The 22,232-nt window shown below is 40.2% G+C and overlaps 1 protein-coding gene and 1 long non-coding RNA gene across 2 annotated transcripts; one reads left to right on the top strand and one right to left on the bottom strand.

The window, feature by feature from the left end:
* Window positions 1-1,016: 1,016 nt before the first annotated feature.
* Window positions 1,017-4,609, bottom strand: six3a (SIX homeobox 3a). The gene is made up of 2 exons (XM_080869540.1): window positions 3,772-4,609; window positions 1,017-2,023 (listed from the first exon to the last, which is right to left on the bottom strand). The coding sequence occupies exons 1-2, from the start codon at window positions 4,461-4,463 to the stop codon at window positions 1,831-1,833; spliced, it is 885 nt and encodes a 294-aa protein (XP_080725666.1). The 5' UTR covers window positions 4,464-4,609; the 3' UTR covers window positions 1,017-1,830.
* A 201-nt stretch (window positions 4,610-4,810) lies between these two features.
* LOC308388686 lies at window positions 4,811-20,277 on the top strand. Its single transcript, XR_013970158.1, has 3 exons — window positions 4,811-7,685; window positions 7,914-8,047; window positions 18,429-20,277. It is a non-coding gene; the product is annotated as an uncharacterized lncRNA (long non-coding RNA).
* Window positions 20,278-22,232: the final 1,955 nt, after the last annotated feature.

The raw sequence follows: 22,232 nt of genomic DNA, 5'->3' as shown, positions 1-22,232 counted from the left end.
GTGTAGCACATTTACATGGGGAGAGCCCGAGCGCTGCTTCTAGGAAACAAATCTCTGAGAAAGTGTTTCCACCAAAACTGCAGTTCGTGCAACAGTGTCCTGTGGCAAATCTACTCTAGTCTGCAGAATAATTGGTTGGGGATTTGGATGCAAAGGGACTGCAGGAGAGAAAGCCTTTTTTTGGAGGGGGAAATGGTTCTCGTCCGAGGAAGAAAAGCTCTTTTCAGGGGCCACAATGGGAGATTGGGACAGGGGAGGAGTCCCATCGTGATTAGCCCATTTAATGGCGCGTTTACTTAATTTCTGTATTCACTAGCAACGGTAAACAAAAGGGGAAATGGCACTCACATTTTTAAGTGCTGCATGACGTTGACATTTGCCAGAATTTGGAGACTGAGGCAGTCATATAGGCGATTTTGCCTGCATCATATACGTTTGAGCCAGGGGTGTAATCATAAAATAAAGCAGACGTCTTCTTTTGGAAAATAAAATTACAAACTTAAAAATGAATTACAGCGTTGTGCCGCTTTTGTCGCTGCACACGACCAAGCTGTCTACGCCAAGACGATACAAATAATGAAATCCTGAGTTAACGCTGTACTTGAAATGAAATCAAACTAATTTTAGGTGAGACCAGCCCCCTGACTGAATAACCTGCTCCGAGGCTGGATAAGCCACGATGAGCATTAATGCTTCCACAATCCAATAATGATCCAATATGAACATGTGTTTAGCCACTTATCACTGTCCTTATCCGTAATCGGATGGAAATACAGACATCAACATGCAACGAGGTATAGCAAAATGAATAATGCGTTTGATCTTTAGAATCGTAACTACAAGACACATAATAACTACGCGATGAAAGGGAAATGACATTGGCAAATGCAAATAAGCGCTCAGAGTGACCCCGGTGGACGGAAGAGTATATATATGTTTTTGGTTTTGTTTCTGTTTCAGTTTTTTTGCCATTAACAACCCACCCATAATCAAAGAAAACCAACAAAAACGCCTACAGCACTTCAGTTTTAAGTTTTGACAAATATTTTATGTAGGAACACCAAGTCAAGAAAAGTGAGGAAGGGATAGAAAAGAGGATGACACGGGGGAGAGCAATAATTATGTACAAGCATATTTCTACACGTATATTACAGACCGGGAGAATGATCGCATTATTTGAGATATACATAATTCAATATAAAATTTCGAAAATAAAATTCTGATACAGTCATAAACGGTTCTGTTCGACATTTTTTGACCATGTACCCCACAGGCAGTGACAGAAGTGTATTAAAAAAAGGTGCTTACGACTTAAAATGATTGTCTGATGAACACAAAGTAAAAACAGGATTGCATCTTGTCTGCATGGCGGCTGCTTCACCGTCATATCATCATCATCACTTGGACTAGAACCGGAGATGGGAAAAGGTGCGACGAAAACACCAAGACGATCTGTTTTATTCCCTCTGATCGATGTTCCTGATGGAAAATCTTGCATTCAGGATTATTTCCCTGATTACAAAATCAAAAATAAAATAAAATAAAATAAAAAAAAACCCATCATGCAAGTAGTCTAGTAGTATGGTGGTGGTGGTGGTGTGGGGGGATGAAGAGGAGGGGGAGGCGTGGGTCCTTTGAAAGCGCTTTTTAATAAAAAAAATAAAATAAAAAAAAAAAACCGACGTGCTTTTAACTCTTTTTATTTTAATATTTATATCAATCGGTCCTTTTTTCATCCGCGATATTTCATAGTCTTTTTTCTTCCTCTCAGGTCCATTTTCCCTGTAAATATTTCTCTTTTTGTTTGTTTTTGTGTTTTTTTTCTCCGTATCATACATCGCACTCCGAGTCACTGGATGTGACGGACAGGATGGACGTCCCAGTATCAACTCTCTCTGTCATACTGGAAACGCTGGTGGTGGGACTTGCCGCGGTTGAAGGCGACTCTGCCGAGCTGTGAGGGGTTAGACCGGCCTCTGAGAGGGACCTCATACCGGCTGGTCCTATTGCTTGGTGTTGGAGCCTGGAGAAGAAAAGAAACGAGGAGGGGGGGAAAAGAGAAAAAATGAGAGAAATGGCAATTAGACCTGAGAATGTCCCCCTTCCCCTCCTCCTCCTGCAAAATAGGGGTTCAAACTCGCCTTTCTTTCCCCCTGCCGGCCCCAGGCATGCATGCGTGCTTTTATCAAATAGCCAGCTTTCAGGGGACAAAACACATCACTATTTAGACTACCAAATGTTGGATGAAATGTACTAGGGCTGTGTTGTTGTTGTTGTTTTTTAACTTAATTTTTTTTCTTAGAGATCAACGTCCTAGTCAACACTTTGGAATATAACTGATCCATGTTGCCAGTGCAGGGAAGCTTCAAATCCAACTTGCTGTCTTTGATATAGGCATTTTGAAGACATTTTCCATTTGGAAATCTGTGTTACTGCTCTGAGTTTGTTCAGCGTTTATTATTATTTCTTCATTCTGCACACGTGTATTCATGCTCATCAACAGGACTTTGCACGCCTAAAACCCCAAAATAATTATATATCATTGTTTGAAATAAAATATGGGTATTCTCACAACGACAAACTGCCGTGAGCCTTTGGCACAGATGTGTTTTAGTCTGATGGTAGGGGACGTGTATGAATGAGTGACGTCGAGATCCAGGTTACTCCAATCATCCTAAATGTTTATCTCCAATCCACTCATGATAATAACGCCATCGCGTGGGGATAATGTCAGCCTGGAAATATATCTATTCATTTAGCAAAAATATTAGAGTACTGTTCATATGGCTTAGTGCTCTCCAAAGTATTTTCTAATCAATTATGGCATTTCAGTGGAATGATACCACACTTAATGTTATGAATACAGCCCATGTCTTCAGATGTTTTTCTCTACGCATGCTCAGATATCAATAATATCGTTATTATCCTTTGAGATAGTCGTTGAGTTCAACAACACTAAGCAACATTTGATGTTAAAACGCTTAATGCTTGCATTAAGAACTTAAATTGGCCAATACACATAAATAAATAAATACATTTACTAAATTTAACAATTTAATATGTGTTTAAATGTAAAGATAAGACGATTTAACTTTAGAATAATTATTATTTAAAAAAAAAAACTAAACACTGTCCTGTTTTTATTTCAGCTGATTGAAATAATTCACTAGGTTGTTTACAATTTTACAAGCGAAATAGTTGTAAAATTAAACAAATCCTGCAGCGGATGGTTTTTCTAAATATAAATTCAATAATCTTCATATGTTGCAAGAATGCTTCGCCTCTTGTAAAAATATAAACAAGGAGTTTCTGTTTAAAAAGAACTCGGCTCAATTATCTCTTATCAAGATTGACAACAAATGTAGTTTGTGTTTGTATTATTTTATTAGTCAGTTTTTTAAAATTCCAAACTTTAGATTAATTGTATTTTTCATTCTTAAATACAATTTGCATTCAATTTAAAATACATTAAAAATGATCAATCTGCAAAAAATGTTTAAAAGCTAATTTTTAATAATAATAGTGAAGTTTTTATGCTTAGGAGAACTCTGGAGATCTACAAAAGGAATATTTTCGACGTTTATCCGGGTTTGATAACAAAATGTCGCCGCAGCGCAGTCCCTCCACCTGACAGCCAGACTTATCTTTTTCCTAGACAGTCTCCAATCGCAATATAAGGCTTTAAAAAGCTCGCATTTTCTTTTGAATGTGCATTAAAGACAAACTTGTGTGCATACTCGTGTTTCGACGGCACACAGAAAAGTCACTAACCTGTTTTTGGCAGCCGCAGCTCTGTCTCTTTGCCTCCGGTTTTTAAACCAGTTTCCGACCTGTGTGGGAGTGAGTCCAGTGGCTTGAGCCAATTCCCTTTTCTTGCTGGGATTTGGATATGGGTCCTGAAGGTACCACTCCCTCAACAGGCTCCGTGTCCGCTCTTTGAAACAGTGCGTCTTCTGCTCGCCGTCCCAGATGGTCCGAGGCAGCGGAAACTTCTTCCGTACCCGGTACTTATCGACAGGACCGAGGGGACGACCGCGGAGCTTCTCGGCCTCCTGGTAGTGAGCTTCCAGCCACATGGCCTGCAGTTTGCCATGAGAGTCCTTGGTGAACTTGTGGTTCTCCAGGATGTGGTAGAGGTCTCTGAAATTCCCCGTGTGGAACGCCACCACGGCCCGAGCGCGCAGGATGGACTCATGCTTGTTGATCGCCTCGCACGCTCCCGGAGCCACAGGCAAGGACCAGAGGAAGCGGCCCAGCCGTTCGATGTCCCCGGTCTCTTCCAGCGTCTCACAGACGCTTGCCACCTGCTCCGGGGAAAAGTTGAGGGTCGGTAGTTGAAACATGGACAAGTCTTCTGGAGACCTGGTGGTGGGAGCGCTGTTCGCCAGGAGCAGAGGGCGATCAGCGAAGTTTGGCAGGAAGAAATGGGAGGGATAAAGCTCTAAAGGGGATCTGAAAACCATGGAAATGACCTGAGAGAGAAAGAAAATTATCGAGAAAAAGGGAAAAACCGAAAAATACGGCAAGTAAAAAAGATTGAATGATTCAATGGCTATCGCCTAATGACACCAGCCTCATAATATCTCCCCCCTAAATCCGCCGTTGAGTGTAGCATTGAAACATTTTGTTTCCCTTTTCTATTGGTCTTCTTGGTGTTGTCATGGCAGCCCTGCCAATCACTGTCAAGCGTGCCAATCATTAGCCAGTACGTAGCGCGAGGCTTTCACCACTTGTGCAGCATGCACGGGGAGTTATCAGAGTCTCCGATCTCCACAGCAACCCTCCCACCGCATCGCGCGCATCAGGCACAAGCCAATGCTCGCCTATCTGCTGAATGGAATGAGCAATTAGAGGGTGGAATATTATTGCGATCTTAACGAGGCTCGTTAAAGCTAAAGAAGATATGTAGACTGGAGATGCTTAGCAGAGACGGGAAGGGAGGGAGGGAGGCAGAGGGAGCTTTAAATGGGTGACAAATGGACAACCAATGACTGCAACTCGGGAATACACGTTTTGAATAGAAGCGAGTCAATTTGCACATTGTTTTTGTATAGTTTTTCCTGTAGTAGCTACTTTTTAGAATCTTTTGATCACTCCATTCATTTTTGTGCGACGGAAATGAAAGCGTTAGTCTTCTGGGTTACATTTTCCTTTTCATAGATACAAGTAATCGCTTTACATTATTTTTTCTTTTGAAAAAACAAAAAAATATGGTGTAGTCCCTTAAGCCTTTGAGGGTTTTTGTCTTTTGTTTCTGTTTGTTGTTTGTTTTTTGCCCTGGATCCGTCGATGGTCTAAAAAACTGCATGTTTGTAATTTTATGACATAATCCGCGCATGACTTTACTCGGCCTAGCTGTTCTGTGTGGTCACTTTGTGATGGGTGGGTACTTGTCCGGGGGTATACTGCAGTGATGCCGCTCCCCCTCCTGCTGTCCCCGGCCCTGCCTCTGGGACGCTGGGTGCAGTCCTGGCCCCCTGCCCGTTGCCTTCTCTCCAACCAACAGAATTTATTGTTACAAATTAATATCGACGCGCAGCATTGTGTTGATTGAACAAAGATCACGGCATTGTAGTGGGAAAACTAATTTGCCAGTGGCATCGCCCTTTTAACAGTTTATCGCGTTTTTTATGGCCCGGCCCTCTAATTAAAACTATTAGGCTAGTATTGGAATTACAATCAAATGGCAACATGAAAGTTTCTTGGGGACATAAAAGCTATTTCATTTATTTGATCTAGTGGCAAGGACATGATCAATGTCCACATTCAGTCATAGGACTCGGCTTTTAGTGGTAGTAGTGGTAGCCACGGCGGTGTGATTTTCATGTTTATGGCTAAACCGGCTTCATATTTAGACAGAGCTTATAGGGTGTTAAAATAGTGTGAATTCAGTCTAACACGAACAGTGCTCACATTGTGAAAGAGCCGTATGCAGGGCATAGAATCTGGACTTCGCTTAATCCACCCTCAGCAAAGCTGACATAATGATCCTAAGCCGCCTTTCTACAAAATCATTCAGGAATTCAAAACGTTCCCTTTCCCCACTCCGAGTTACACATTCTCCCGGCTGACCAACGACTTCAAGCTTGGAGGGACAGTGAGTACCTCAGTGTGCATGTATAGTCAGTGCTGCCTGTTTATGTCCACCACAAACCTTACCTGACGCGCTTAAACAACGTGATTGCCGCCGAGCAATTAGCCAACACTGGCGCACTAAAACGCGTTTTAGGTAAAGCAGTGCTTTAACTCGTGCGAACATGTGCGTGCAGGAGTGGGCTGCGGAGTGTCTGTGTCTGGAGGTGTATGTGATGCAGAGTGGGCGTTGTGATGATCTTGCAGCAGGGTCAGGCGTTTGGTTCGTGTGTTACTTCTGGAGTTTGCGCGCGTGTTTGTGCGTGTGGGGGCAGGGTAGAGTATGGGATCAAACCTGCCCACTGCTGTCCTATACGAACCTCAGGAGGACTAATTCCAAGTGGCACTTGAATTGGTCCCGTTGGAAAGCTCTGTGGACTGGAAGTAAAGGCTGGTATTTTCATGCTGGTGTTAAAACTAACCTCCTAGCCTATACCCCCTCCTCTTTCTCTTTCTTTCTCACACACATATACACACATGCACGACCCCAACATGAAGTTGAGAGTGTGGGCTTAGCAGCATTTCTCCAAATATGCAAAGCCTCCTACCTGACCGGGTTCCTGGTGTACCAATTTAGCTGATCACCATTCAACCCAAGGCTGCAGGTATTATGTAGCATTATGTTTTGGAGGAGCCTTGTTTGGGAGTAGCCCTCGCAGGCAATTCGGAAATCACTCTTAGAAAAGACTAGAGGTGAAATGTAAAACCTGAATGGGGATTGAAGGAGAAAAGCCACTGGTAATTCACATTCTTTTACATGGCTTTTGTTTACGTTAAGCATGTAATTAACACCTCCCAAACAAGTTTATTCACCTGCCGTAATTGTGTGTTTATCCGAGAGCTTGCTGAATGTTCCTAGCAGCGGGGGACGAGAGCTCTGAATGCACATTGAGCATTTAGCGTCTTCTCCGTTTACTTACAGCCTAAACCTCCAAACAAGACAACACAAACAGCATTTTGCATGCTAAAAACTGGAAATATGCTGGTCAAGCAGGAACAGGCGTCCGTGTCTGTTAAGCAGCCGGATCTCGCTTCCCATTCCTTTTGGCAGAGCGTTAAATGGAATGTCAAACTTTGTGTAGAAAAGTTTTGTATAAATAAAACAAGTTACTACTGTGTTTTTTTAAAAGTTCTTAATATAATAGGGTAATACTGTTCATTGACCACGATATGTTAGTCTTATCGGAACATATTGCGTCTAAAAGTGCTCGTTAATCTCCATTAAGTAGTTATTTTTCTTTTTCTGTCTGTTCCAATAAGGGGAGCAAATAAACAAAGCTGATGTTACGTCACGTTTGGGAGTGAGAGAGGGAGAAGGGGACCGGATGAGAGAAAGAAAGAAAAGGTGTTGACTGTAAAAGGTAAGAGGGAAAGAGAAGGCACGAAAGAAAGGGTCTTGTTTTATTTTTTGCTCCCTCGTTGACCCCGGTTTGGCAGAAGCTTCCCAGAAAAGGCAGCACACCCCTCCTGGCAAACACAGGAGAGGCACATGTGCCTACTGCTCCATCCTGGATTCATCTCAACATTACACAGACACATTGGAGAAATGACTGGTACGTACAAAAAAAAAGGTTTTCTCCTTTGCTTTTCTCTTAGAACAAGGCAGTCTAGTTTCTGCTGAATTTATTTTCGCACGCGTCAGAGGATGCATTTATTATTATCCTGCCAACAGAGAAATGCAATTTTATTTTAATCACGTGGAAACTCAACGCTTGTGTTTTTCTCTCAGAATATTAGGAATTACCTTTCCCCCCCACCTTGCTCGTTCTTGTCTCCTGCAGGGCTGTAAGCTGGCTCCAGTCAACGAGCGGTCACCATTTGAGCTTGGAAGCTGTCGTTGGAGATGGCACCGCTTCACGGTTATTTCACTGGTCAGTTTGTCCAAAAGTAGGATGGAAATCGAGCTGCAACGTCTGTAAGTTCCGTCTGCGACGTTGTCGAGTCATTATTTTTGCGGACAATTCATTTATTTAAACAAAAATATGGAATTAAGAATAAAAAAAAACCTTAACAGACCTTGATATGAGGCTAATCTATCCTTTAGATCAGAAAAGTTACATTTGGTGTTATCTGACTTTTCTCTCACCGAGAATCGGGGAGATCTGTCTTTGCAGAGCAGATGTGTGATGCTGTCGGGACGGGCGCACAATCGCCTCCATCCCTTTGCTGGCTAGTCCAGGGTACGGAGTCGCTGCTTTCTCCCCACACTGTAAAAAGTATCAGTCTAAAGGTGTCATTTAATGTAGCACTAAGTTTTAAAAATACGGGGTTATTTTGGGGAAAATGAATGGCTCTATCATACATTTGGGAGAAGGATGTAGAAGGAGACATCTCAATCTGATATAACTTTGTCTGCCTCTGTTTAAAGTTTCTCGTAAAAATTTTAAGTTAGTACAAGAAATGCAGAACTCCGCTTTCTTTAGAAATATTATACCGCTTTCTTTAAAAAAAAATGCTATGCATAAAATTTGTGCCACTGGAATATATCTTCTTTTTTTTTTTTTTTTTTTACCGCATATGAGGAAATTTTTACGAAATGAAAACAAATTGGATATTTTTTGCAGTGCAAAAATACGATTTAAGCATATAGTCAGCAGCTTTAACAACTGCATTCTATTTTTTAAAAGCATTAAAAATATATATTAGACCTGCATATGTGACGCTGTTACGATTTGGTTCATTCCATAGTGAACTCAAGCGCCAAAACAATTAAGTCGGTTGCAATATCTTAAAACAGCCACTCAATAACAACTTGTGATCACGTAAGCAATAGGCAAAACCTCTGTTTACGTTTGCAGATACATGCACGACGCACAATAGTGTCTAAATTTAAACTTAAAGAAACAGAAAAACCCCATGATTGAATTTAAAACATTTTTTCACCGCAAATGTGACTGATCTGTAAACGTGGCTCCAACTTTAATAGTAAAGCTTTTACAAAAGTTTTAACATCTCTCTCTCTCTCTCCCTCCTTTCTTTTATTGTTTTTATTGTGTGGTCTCATTAGGGGGACTTCCTGGCAGGGCTGGGAGCTTGTATCGGAGCTGTCCAATCAGTGTATTTACACGGGTTGTTAGCGACAGTTAATGAGGGCTCCTCCCCGGGCCGGTAGAGAAAGGCGCCTCAACATTAAGATTTACCTTGTGTCAACTCGTTACTTCTAATGAACCTCCATGCAAAAGCCTCCTCGTTCTCAATGGAGCCGTGCGCCCGGATCTTGTGTGTGAGACCCTGGAAGAGTGGAGCTGCAAGCCGGCCTCCCTCTCCCCCACCTCCTTTTCTTCCGCTCACTCAGGGAGTGTTGCTTTTTCTCTGCAGGCCCGGTTCTATGATGCATGCATGCAGTGTGTATTTGCGTGTGTACATGTTTGTGTGTGGGTACGTCTCCTCTTCATGGAATATGGCGTTAGGAATCCAAATGTTTTCATTATATATTTAAATTTGTGCAAAAGGGCTTTTCTCCATGTAGATTAATACATATTGGACTACAACGTAAAATTATACGTAGGCTATATATTTACTTAAAATGTGTTTAATCGATAAAGAAAAAAAAACAGTCATTAGAAGTGTGTTCTGAGACAAGACATAGGCGTAAGAGGGTGTTTGTGTTTGCGTGCACGTATTACAAACCATATGTCTTCTATTGTTTGGTGAATGAGGCTTGACATGTCAGCTTATTGCCCCTGCAGAAGTAAGTTCATTTATAATCACCCTCCATCCCCACGAGAGCACCGAGGACAGATCGGGCTCTGGCCCCTCTGTCCACCCCTCGTCTGGCCCCTAGTGAGGCTTGTTGAGCCGCATCAGCAACACATCACTGCCCCTCAATTCAGGTACAAACTAGAGGAGTTTGGCAGCTCCCTGAAGTGGACTCCCCTCTTGCTCTTCTAGACCACAGAGACACCACTTAAAAATCAATTAGACTCGTCTAGTCTCTCCCTCATCGCCAGTCATTATTTAAAAAAGAGAGAGAGAAAGAAGGAAAAAAACAGGTGGGAACACCAAATTTTAGGAAGGACTAAAACCAAAATCCAACTTTTGATTCTTCGTTTGCGAAGGAAAATTTGCATTTGTACCCTCTAGCTTTGAGAAGTGGTTATCTGACAGACTGTAAGATAAAATAAACAGAAAAGTAAAGTCAAATATGTTTGCACACGATAATGTACACTTTGTTTTGCCAAATCTACATCCACCAGCAGCCAGCAGGTGATAAAGTGGCCCAAACTATATTCTCACGGTTGTTGGCACTTTATCACCTGCTGGTAAAAGTGACAGAAAACAGTTTGATTTCCATATCTGTTATAAAGGGAAAAGAAGGTTTTTAAGTAATGTCATTACTTACACAATCCCTTTCTTCATACCGTCAACAACGTATTTAATGCGCATTTTCTCATGGCGCCCTTTCCAGCAGCGGTTTAACCGCTCAGGCGCCTGGTCCTCCGTGTTACAGATGTGCAGCAATATGACACAGCGCTGGAGGAGGCCTCGTGTTCACTCTTCCAGGTGGATAGGCTGATTTGGAGACAGAGAAACAGAGAAATAAATATAATGGCTGCATATCGAATGCATTGCCCCAAGCGCTACATATGATGCTCACCTTGCCTTATACGTTTTCCTATTTAATTTTTTAAACAGCTGAACAATTTTTAAAGCAAAGCAACCCCCTACTCTCACAGCACTCTTATCTCCCAGCACCTAACCCCTGAAGAATCTTCATTAATCTGCATGTGTAGATCTCAAATTGTCCTGTATAGAACTAACAGTATAACCAGATTGGTACTTAAAAAAAAATATGTACAGAATTACATAAAAAAAAATCTGACTGTTTTGGATTTGCCTGTCTAGGCTGATTAAGCGCTCAGTCTCTGAGATGCAGATAGGAGTTGCGGAGATGGCCCTTTAGCCCGGTGTCACAGGAGCTGACAAGCTGTAATTACTGTGGCTGACAGGTCGCTCTCAAAGCTTACTAATGTGAGAGATGTGGATACCACAGACAGCATGCACACAGTCGAGGCTACTCAACACTTTGGCCACGTAGTGCCTTTTTAACCCCTGTTTAGATGCTGCTGGGCTGGCCACATGCTCCGCAGATGACCTTTTCCATTTTAACATTTCAGTAATGAAATAGCCACTTATTTGCGAGCTAGTGATATGGCAGTAGAGATGTGAATGAGAAAAAAATACACATAAGACGGGTGAAAAGTTCTTTAACTTTCATGCAGTTATTTTGTTTTCAGTTAAGTTACATTGATTTGACAACTATAGCTATGTAACACTCCTAAAGAAGAATATGTTACACCCAAATACATGATCATTTGAAGATATTATGTAATGATGCGGCTTTCACCTCCAGCCCCCAGTTAATTTTTCATTGACGTAATACAGGTAAACTCAGTACATCCATAACAGAAAGTTTAAATACTCACATACTGAACACGTGGTACTGTTGCTTTAATACTTTCATTTTGTGCTGTTTTTTTTTAAATTAATCCTTCATTTTAGTGGGAAATCATGCATGTTTTATGTTTTTATGTTTTACTTCCACAGCAGTTATACAGCAATAAAATCCCAGTACATCAGCGAAAGGTGTAATCTAAATAACTGCAGTATTACTTTTGATAGTGAAAAAATTGTGCTAAAACTTCTTTTCCACTTTTACAGAATAAAACTGTAACCACAAGATTTTTTTACTCAGTGAAGTACATTTACATTGTGGCTGCTTGGGAGCCTGGTTAGGGTTCTTTATCTTTTTTATAAGACAAGCTTTATAAATACAGACAGGTGACATATTAAAGGAAAAACATGAACTTTTGACCCTTCCGTGAGGGGACTGGCAGCTCTGGTATGCTGTGGGGTGCGCTTTACTGGCACAATCTGGTTCCACTTGTCCCTTTAGAGGGAACATTTGCAGTATATTAATACAGAGTGGTTTTGAGTGAACACTTTTAGCTTTACGACACAGTTCTGTCTTGATGAAAGTGGACCATTCCAGGATGATGTTGCCCCCATCCAAAGTTCATGAGGGCTCCCTGGATGGCTTGCAGAGTATGAAAATCATACGAATCATATGCAGTTGCTTTCACAGACATCAACTGACAAAACATCAAATGAGCAAAGAACTTTTGGAAGAACTGTGCCCCGTCCTTCCAGTGACTTTAGACTTTAGATGTCAAGAACCTGAAATTGTTCTGGCAGCACATCGTGGTTTAACAATCTAAATTTTGTATTTAAGTTCAACCTGTCATCTACCTACATTGCATTCCACAATATAAGATGCTGGATTTTGCCATAAGTTTAACCAGTATGCAATGCTCTAGTACATGCAGTTGCTGCCTCTCTCACAATAGAATAGCCCTTCATCATCAACAAAACCTACAGAGCCTAATTTCCTCAGTGGATAAAACTCTAATTGATGCTTCAGTTTGTAATAGAGTAATGTAAGAAATCTATAGATCCAGACTGAGTAATCCACCCTCCCCTTTCGCGTGACTATGTGAAGGTCACAGTCACAGTTTAACCCATATTTCCGTGTCACATGCTGATTGTTTGGATGATTGTGTGATAGCGAAGCATGCACCTAGCATCTTTCTCGCTCACATTTTAATTTATAAATTGTTAAACTAAATTTTCCATGAATTCTTTTGCAGTTTAGGAGAACGATCATCTTCGTGTCAAGCTCACCTGTTGAACAATGAACACATATCCTGTTTCCCTTGGACTGTCATAGGTTTTTGTGTTTGTGTGGAGGGTTTTTTTTTTTTTTTTGTTTTTTTGTTTTTGAATGTTTATTGTGACTGAGCTTGCACTTGGTTCGGTTTCTGAGTTTTTTTGTTGTTTTTTTTTTTTAAATATCTAGATACATTTCCTGTTTATTCTTAATCTCTTGCTAGGATCAAATAACATGTTAATATCCTTTGCCTTTTTCCGTTGTTTCAAATTGGCTTCCTTAGCTTGCGGCATAATTTGGTTTACTCGCTCTCCCCCTCTCTCTCCCCTGTCCTCTCCTCTCCTTGACTGCAGCTTTTGACATTACTCCTCTCGATTGCCCGTTTACCCCCAAGTCAAGTTTGAGGTAGGCATGAAGTGTAAAAGAGGTGGGCCATGTCATATCCGCTCAGTGTGCATGGGATTGTCTGCTTCCACGGCTGTAATTATTGTTGGGGAGAACAATTCATGCACAGAGTGCCCGGGCAAGCAGGAAGGTAGCATATCAGAGAAAGAACAGTATCAAAGTTGGATCATGAAGGTTTTCTCGGCAGAAGTAGAAATATGGGTTGGTTTTATGTGAGGCACAATCGCATTTAGAAGTTTACCTATTTTGCTTGTATATTTGGATAGATTTGGCTTGCATTAAAATCATTTAGCCTACTATAGCGTTTACTTTGCTTTAAGGGATTTTGTGAAAATAATCTAAGGGTACTCTCCCACTTGGACTCCACTTCAAGGATATTAATATTAATATGAAATAACTACTTTAACAACACAGCTGCTTTGACAGCCCCAGGTGCATATTAAAGTTTATTTGAATGAATTAAACGAATAAAAAGTCTCAGAGAAACAGACTTGCCTTATATAAGTTCATGATGAGGCTACTAGACGACTCTTAAATATAATTATTTCACTTGGAGAACATAAATATTTAATCCGAAGTAACTTATATTTATGCAAAGTCTAGTAAGTACAGTCTGCAATATTTATTTATTGTTTGGCCACTCAGCCTTTGAAGAAGTTTAATGGAATACCCAGTGGACAAAACTGAAGCTACATGGTGTTTTAAGTTACCTGCATTCATCCGAGTGTGCAGGGGGAAAGAAGAAGAAAAGAAGTTGCTGAACTATTTACCTAATTGTTCCCGAAACTTAGCTACATCAATCTATTGCTAGGCAACAGATTAGGCGTAGGTGTCGTGACTTTTGTTTTTACACAGTCTTAGGTGTGTGTTTATCGAATACGTCACCGTAGCAGCCAATCAGAAACGGGGAACGGAACTAACCGTCCTATAACTAGATATTAGTTTACAAGATAATAACGGAGGGATGCTGCGACCGATGAGCCGGTTACTCACGGGTGAACAGAGCCAGTCCAATCTGATTTGTGTAGGCTACCCATCTCCATTTGACTCCCAGGATCAATAGCTGATGTCTGAGAGAAAGGGGAGGGAGGGGGGAGAAAGGAAAGGAAAGGAAAGGAAAGGAAAGGAAAGGAAAGGAAAAGAAAAGAAAAGAAAAGAAAGGTGCAACAGGTTAAATAGAAAATGACCATTATTAGACACACAACTTCTATCATACCGTTAATTATAATCTCATCAATATTTTATTTTCTCAATTTTTCTTTTTTTCTTTTTAGCCTGTCATTAAAATTAGTTTAACTTATTAATGCTCAAATACATTATTATTATTATTATTATTATTATTATTATTATTATTATTATTATTATTATTATTATTATTATTATTATTATTATTATTACAATCGAATTATTTCCTATCTGAGTGTGTGGGGGGTAAATTTTGCCTCCACACAAGGCTGATTGGCTTTTGCAGTATCAGTAGTTTGTATCAGGTTAGTGGGCTGTGCACTCACCCAGTCCTTACTACTGAAACCATAATATTTTCATGCACTGGGCTCAAACACACGCTGCTGAAATCAGTGGAGCCTGCATATGACCTGCAATCTTTTCTGTGCAGCTTACTTGCGCATATACAAAAACCCTGAAGTGATACCCAGGCCACAAAGCGACAGTCACCGCAAGTATTGCAATAGCACATACATACTAACATAAACCGAACAAAACAAACTTGACCTATATCCGCCTTCCTATATGGCGCATTGAGATATTTCAGCGTTTTTGTTGTTGTTCGTTCATTATTCAGGTTTAGATTATTATGGATGGCAGATGTCAGAGCGTGATGGAGATGTTTATGTTTGACTGATTTAAGAAGCCATTATCCCGCCCGCTTATCAAACATTCATGTGTGGCAGCTGTAGTTGTGGATCTGCCCTCCGTCGTGTCTCCTGTGGCCGCTTCATTTCTCTTCTTAAGCAACCACGACCTTTCCACTCAGTTAACCTATTATCTTTAACATTTAGAGGCAGCTTTACTCCATCAGAAGAAGAAATAATCTAAAAGCATTAGACACAGACTATATATCAGAGAAAAAGAAATATATGTGAAAAAATATACATCTAACAGAAAAGAACGTAACCCTTTATGGCACAGCCATGTAGAAGAAAACACTATAGATTGAAATTGCGAGCTCGACACAGTAGCGTATCAGCTGGCCTTTCAGCAAATAGGATAAAGCTGTCTAATGTCCAATAGACTGTAAGTGTCGCAAAACACCCGGAATAGCACAGTAAGTAAAAATGCGCAACAGAACGTCTTAATATTATATAGTCCAAATTAGATGAATATTAAATTTACAATTGCTTAAAGTTATTGATACTTTACCCATAATTAGTCTTTACAGCTAATGACAGATTTGTAAACATCCTAATGAAACAGTCTGACAGTATGCAGAGCAATTAATTCTGACGGGAGTCATCAAAGGCGTCACTATTTTATTGCTTTAATGCGACTTTTAGTTGTTAAGCAAAATAAGATCCAAACGAGCTTTTTTCTTTGCAGAAAATTCACTCAGATAAGTTCACACTGGAGCACTAGTACAGCACGCTCATAACGAGCCTTAACTTAGATTGATTGGATTGGGAAATAGTGACGCTTTTCTTTTTGATAAATTTCTTGTTATGCAGCAATAATATCGAGATTATAATGAGGTTTGAGGCAGGCTATTTGCGTTATCATACAATTTAAAATTAGACGTTAAGAAAAGAAAAGAAAAGAAAAGAAAAGAAAAGAAAAGAAAAGAAAAGAAAAGAAAAGAAGAAAGGTTTTTCCAAATTTCAGAACGGGTTGTTCTTGTTTTGTTTGTTTTTTACTCAATGTTGATTTTACCCATTAAATCCACCATCAAATGAGATAAAAAGAGATTTAACTTTAAGTTTAATATTAGCCAAAAGTGAGAAAAAAATATTTTTAAGAAATCCTTTTGCTTCAGCCTAATATTTTCTCTCCCTGTCGGCTGAGGCTGCACAGACCATCCAGCGTCCGCACTTTGTAATTGCCCTGTGAACACGGTAGTTTTCATTCTTTTGACCCTTCCATGAACAGCACGCCGCCGCCCTCGCTTGCTCCCCTCCACCCCATCCAAACAGACCCACACAATGCTGCGTGTGCGTGAGCGCTCTGCGGTATGTGGGCTAAATGTCGTGCAGAGGTAATGGGAAGTAGTCGGATGGTAGGGTCGCGAGTTCACGGCGGGGTTAAAGAGACCCGTCCGTGGCTCCTGTTTGCTTTTTTTCCACAACTCCGCTTCCTTCCTACAGGAGGATGTGTCCAGTGTGCCACCGTCCTCACCTCGCAACAACCCCGTCACTGCACAGACCGTGTTTGTTTTTCTGCGTTTATTAAATCTTCCCCCGGCAGGAAAACGACCAGTATCACCACGTCACTGGGTGCTGGTGAGTTTAGCACTTTGCATCCCTCCTCTGCTCCCTGAGAACGCTTTTGTGTTTGGACTTGTGAAGTCTCGCGTCTATTTATATCCTCACATGCAGGCTGTCTGTTCAACACTTTTCCCCCTTCAGTTTATCATATTTCTTCAAGATTTTTTCAAGGTTTTTTTTGTTCCAGAATCACAGCTGACACATTTTAAAATAAAATCCAAAAAACAAAAAAATAACTTTTATTGTACACCAAGAATCAGATTAATAATAACAAACAATAAAGGACAACTTCAGCTGTTTCACCCAATAAAGAGGTTCCCATGCACTCTTTGTACTTTATTTAAAAACATTTGATCATTAATAAATTTTGTCATCAAAAAAAGACAGCGACCTCCCTCATAATGAACAAAACAGTCACCTACGCCCCTTATCAAGGTTTTTTCTTTTTGATGAATCCGGAGCATAAACCATATTTAAGCAGCACGACAATGATGTAAGTTGTTAAAAGAGAAAAAAAGAGCAGAGATTATTATTATCTCATTAAGGATAACTGCCTGCAGGTCCGCTGGGTTATCCGCCATTTTAATTGCCGCTGCATCATTATTCAGGCCTTTAACCATTTTATAGGGTTTTCCTCTAATGAAATGAGGATGTGTGCATTATGGAAATTGCATCTCTATATGATGTAGATTATTCTCTTGAGAAACCACGTAAAATATTAATCATTGAAGCCGTATATGATAACATTTCCTCCTCTATTGTATTTGCCATTCTAGCTCTCTATTCTTGTGTGTCTTCTGTCTCTGCAGGTGGCAGGTAGGTGCTATTTCAGTTTACTTTACAGCTTCTTTTTCTAGTTTGTGAAGTTTAACAAGGGGATCTGAATTGAAAATAGTTTTTTATACAAGACAAGGAAAATATTTAGTGTCCATATTGAAAAAGTTTTTTCTTTTGCAGTTAGTTTTCTATTACAGCTTTGTTAATAAAACAACAATAACAACGTGTTTTAAAACCAGTTTGGTGTCACATTTGCTTTAAATAATTGATTTATACATGGTTTGGAAAACTAGCAGGGTACAAAAAAGACATGTACACATGGAAAATACTATCACATGATCAACAATATTTTTACTATGTAAAGAAATGGAAACTAACCTTGTCCCTTTATAATAGAATACATTAGTTGAATGTAGAGTAAATCAAATTTACTGTAACACATTAAAAGACATTAATACAACATTTATAATTACTCTTTACAAACCAAAATAAAGGTAGTTTTATCCTTCTGTTCATATACTAAGAATTTTCAGCTGCACATATTGCTAAATAAAACCCATGTAGTCAATAATTTCACATAGAGGATAACCCGTGAGATTAAATATGTAAAAACATACATTAACAAAGAGAACAGTTACATATAGATGAATCTAAAAAGCAAAATAAATAAACAAATGCATAAAACTGCTCATATACCCTTTTTTAGGGGAAGAAAAGATGGTGGGATAAAAAGATGGACAACAAAGGGGTTAATAGAGAAATGGGAAAAAAGAGAAAATACTTAAGAAATAGAGAGACTGTAAGAAGAGAAAGAGCTGAGAAGTCATATATCCTCAAAGCAGGGGATTGAGATTCATCTGACAGAAACAAGACAAAAACAGAAGGAGAGACCAACAGAGGTACAGTGGGGTTTTGCATTGGCATGGAGAGGGTCTGTTTTGTTGTTACCTTCCCTCTGTGTTTCTCTTTCTCTGTGTCTCTCATCCTCTCTCTTTCGCTTTGTGTTCATATAGAGACATCTATACTGGAGACAGGAGAGTGAGAGAGAGAGAGAGAATTTGGTCGTCTGCCTATCTCCTCCTCACCATGGCGCCCCTGAGACCAAGCAAGCAAGGAGAGTACACATACACACACACTTTTACCCGCCGCTGAGGAGAACAGCTTGGCTCTGTGTTACACTGAAAACCCCACTTTCCCTCAGTCAGACAGACAGGTAGACAGCTGGGTGTTACACTAAATCCTCTCCCCCATGTGTTCCTCCTAACACTGGCTCTGCTCTTTCTGTCACTTCTCTGTGTCTGCTCCTTTCTTTATCTCATAGCTCGTGCTTTAAAGCAGAAGAAAAGAGTCAGCCCTGGAATAAAATAAAACTATGATATGATTGTAAAATGTAGAGTAGTTTATGAATAGTTTAGAAGAGATGTCAGGTTTTAAAATTAAAGGATTAGTCAATGGAAACAGCCATTTATGATGCACTGAAAATAAAACATAGTGTCTCCCACAGAAGTGTTATCTGTCCCTTCTCTTGTCTCTCTCTCTCTACCCTGACCCCAAGTTCGCTTCTTCTAAGCACCACTTCACCCTAAGCCTACATTTTGTGTGTGTGTGTGTGTGTGTGTGTGTGTGTGTGTGTGTGTGTGTGTGTGTGTGTGTGTGTGTGTGTGTGTGTGTGTGTGTGTGTGCTGAGAGCTTTTTGATTTCCTGTGTATGTGTGTGACAGAGAAAGGGAGATGAGAGAGGATGATGGTCAGGCTTGGCCTACTGACTCATCCACAGAGAGAACTGTGTTAATACAGGAATGAAGCCATCACACACTTGCACACACACCCCCACACACACATAGACAGCCTCTTCCCATCAGTCTTTTGTTGCACTTGCCAGTGATGATGATCTCACCACATAGCAGGACTGAGCCTCAATAGTCATCCAGTTTGTCAGTATGGCAGACAGACAGGCAGCCAGTCAATATGGCCATCAGTCATGCAGCCAGGCAGTCAGTCAGTAAGCAACAGCTAATTATCAAAATTGTAAGTTATTCAGGCACTTAGGTGGGGAGTTAGATATCAGATAATGTAGATAATGTAATCTCAGCCAGCTGACTGTATTTGAGTGTCATTACGTCAGCCTTAAAATTTGCTTTCTCTTTAGAAGAAAACTGACATCATACACAACAGAAAGACAGAAGAAAGAGGCACAAACTCATCTCTGTCATCAAACTCTGTCTTTGAATTTCCTGCTGAAGACTCAGATTGAAATCCTAATAAGCATGCCAGGTCAACAAAAAAGTCCTGAAAACTGGGAGAACTGGAGCATTCAAGTTCAGGCAAGATCTTTAAAGAATCTATCCCCACTTTCATTTCCATCGGGATCAACTGTAGGAGACCGTTTATAACGTCTCCCCTCCAAACAGACTTTGAGGCTGCAGATGATTTGATTGTTCTAACAAAGAAGAAGAAAACAGAACTTGTAAAATTAACAATGGCACTGTATCTCTGAAAATCCCCACATGGTAATAGACCCAAAACGTTTTTTTTGGTGTAGGTCTTACTGTATTTGCACTCTTTAGCTCTCATGTCATGCGATAGTAGTGTGTTAACTGTTCCTACAAAACATGCAGATGCAGCATTTAGTTGCACTGCATACAACTAACATGCATTTCCAACTGACTGATGTTCATTCACCAAACAAACAGTTTATAATTTGCTTCGTTGCAAATTGCAAACGCTTAATTTTCTATGTAAAATGTATTAAAATGTATTGCATTGCATTTCGTATTTGGCTGTTTTATGGGTTATGTAACTTGCCTGACATGTCCCATATGAATAAACATTATTTGTATTCTTTGCTTTCATTGTATTCAAATCTGAGCTTTGTCATGTTTCTTTAGTTAAAAATAAAAATATATTATAAAATTGTATCTACTCGTTTTGTTAGTAGTTATGCCCCCCTGACACCTCTCAGGCACCATAAAGTATTCTCAGTATGTCAGCCATCGGCTAAAACCAGCATTTGTTATTTTCCACCAGGGAAATTCAGTTCCTGAAAAACATAAAAGTTCCTTCCCTTTTTTTTTAATCCAAAGCTTTAAAATGGTGTGTATTAAAGAAAAGAAACAGTCTCCATTGTTGGCATCTGTAAAAAGACACTCTGAACACACCATAGAAATCTGTAAAAGAGAATAATGTGGTCTAATCGATTGTTTACCCGATAAAAGCCTTGTTGTTACTTATCTAACAGTACCTGGCTGATTGAGTTTCACTTCCCTCAGGCTTTCCCATAACTCTAGTCTGAGAAAAAGAAAGTGCAGACTAAAATATAAAAAGGCTTATTTATTAATTTATTCCGTTATTTTAAATGAGAGTCAGAGTTGATATGCAAGTGGTGTACCTGATGAGCATGAACAAAACAGAGAGCTGGAGTTGGAATATTCTAAGAACAACTGTATCCGTTGTTGTGCTAATCCTAAATGAAATATGTATTCAGTAAAAGGATTAGGGCGTCCAGTGTCATAAAAGAAACCACTTACCAGCACCAAAGGTAATTTGTAACCTTAGCAACTGCTTGGTGGAAATGAATGGGGGATTAGGATTGGCTGCAGCCAGCGTTGTCCTCATGCAGTCAAAACAACCTACACAGATTCGCGCACACTGTATTTGTTCATACTAAAGTCAAGCATAAAGCGCTTGTGCATGCACAGAAAAGTTGTGCATGGAGACAAAATGAGGTTTCATACTTAATATAAAACTTCAAATAAGAGCAAGGAAAATAAGGATTGCACATGGAAGAGAAACAGAAAAAAGAAGCACAAATAAGAAAGCTGAACCTGATGCTTCTAGTTTTTAATCACAGAAGAACTTGAAGCAACAGTTAAAAGGTTAGTCAGCAGCCTCACAATGATAAGCTGCCAACTAACAGCAATTAGTGTGCTTTACCTTTATTGATTTAACCGACACATTCAAGGTGGCTGAGTGTGTTTATCCCGTCTTGTTGTGTGACAGTTCTCAGAAAGCAGAGGCCTCAACTGTACTTGCAGGTTCTCATATTACACCTAATGATGCCAGCTCTCGCTTGAACAGTCAAGGGTGAGTGTGTGCCTGTGCTTGTATATGTATGTGCGTACACGCAGAGAAAGAGAAAAGCAGACAGAAATACATACATTGCAAAATACATCAATAAGAAGAAGGATGCGCAGGTGAAAAGACACACGCAAATGAGGAGATAAGTCCAACGACGAGAGAGAAAAGAGGGAATGAGAAAGCGAGAGGGATTAAGTTCTAAATAGCCACTTCTGTCTGGTTCCCCCACCTTGTTGGAGACATCTCAAATAGCTAATTGCTTAATCATGTGGAAGTGACAAAAGCCCAACCTTGTTCTCATCTGTTCTCTTTCTCCCTGCCTTAATCCCTCTATCGTTTTGTGCCGTGCCTTGCTGTGCATATGTGCATTTGTTTGTCCCCTGACTTTATCTGTCTCTCACTCAATGTGACTCATCATTTTCCTTTGCTCACCTCACCTTCTTACTTTCTGTCACTCCCTCGGTAAGTCTAGGGAAGCTATTAAAACGGTGGCAAATGGCTTCTCGGGTGACATTTGCTGACATTCAAGGAAGTGCATTTATCAGTGTACTATAGTTCACCTTGGTGAATGAAATCCATTTGTGCTGCTGAGATGGCCTGGTGGCCCCTCTCTCTCTCTCTCTCTCTCTCTCTCTCTCTCTCTCTCTCTCTCTCTCTCTCTCTCTCTCTCTCTCTCTCTCCATCCCTGTCCCTAAATGGATGCCCAGTGTACAGGGAAATGGCAAGGTGGCGCGCGGCTTC

The sequence above is a fragment of the Rhamphochromis sp. 'chilingali' genome (assembly GCF_963969265.1).
Source record: "Rhamphochromis sp. 'chilingali' genome assembly, chromosome: 20".
In the NCBI taxonomy this organism is placed as follows: Eukaryota; Metazoa; Chordata; class Actinopteri; order Cichliformes; family Cichlidae; genus Rhamphochromis; species Rhamphochromis sp. 'chilingali'.
The sequence above is the reverse complement of the archived record's forward strand: the minus strand, read 5'-3'. Positions and strand labels throughout refer to the sequence as shown.

What these genes read in the sequence shown, in the direction of transcription:
- six3a (XM_080869540.1), bottom strand. Translation starts at nt 4,463, where the DNA reads ATGGTTTTCAGATCCCCTTTAGAGCTTTATCCCTCCCATTTCTTCCTG. An exon ending in GCTGCGGCTGCCAAAAACAG is followed by an intron (nt 2,024 to 3,771) that starts GTTAGTGACTTT and finishes TTTCTTCTCCAG; the next exon opens with GCTCCAACACCAAGCAATAG.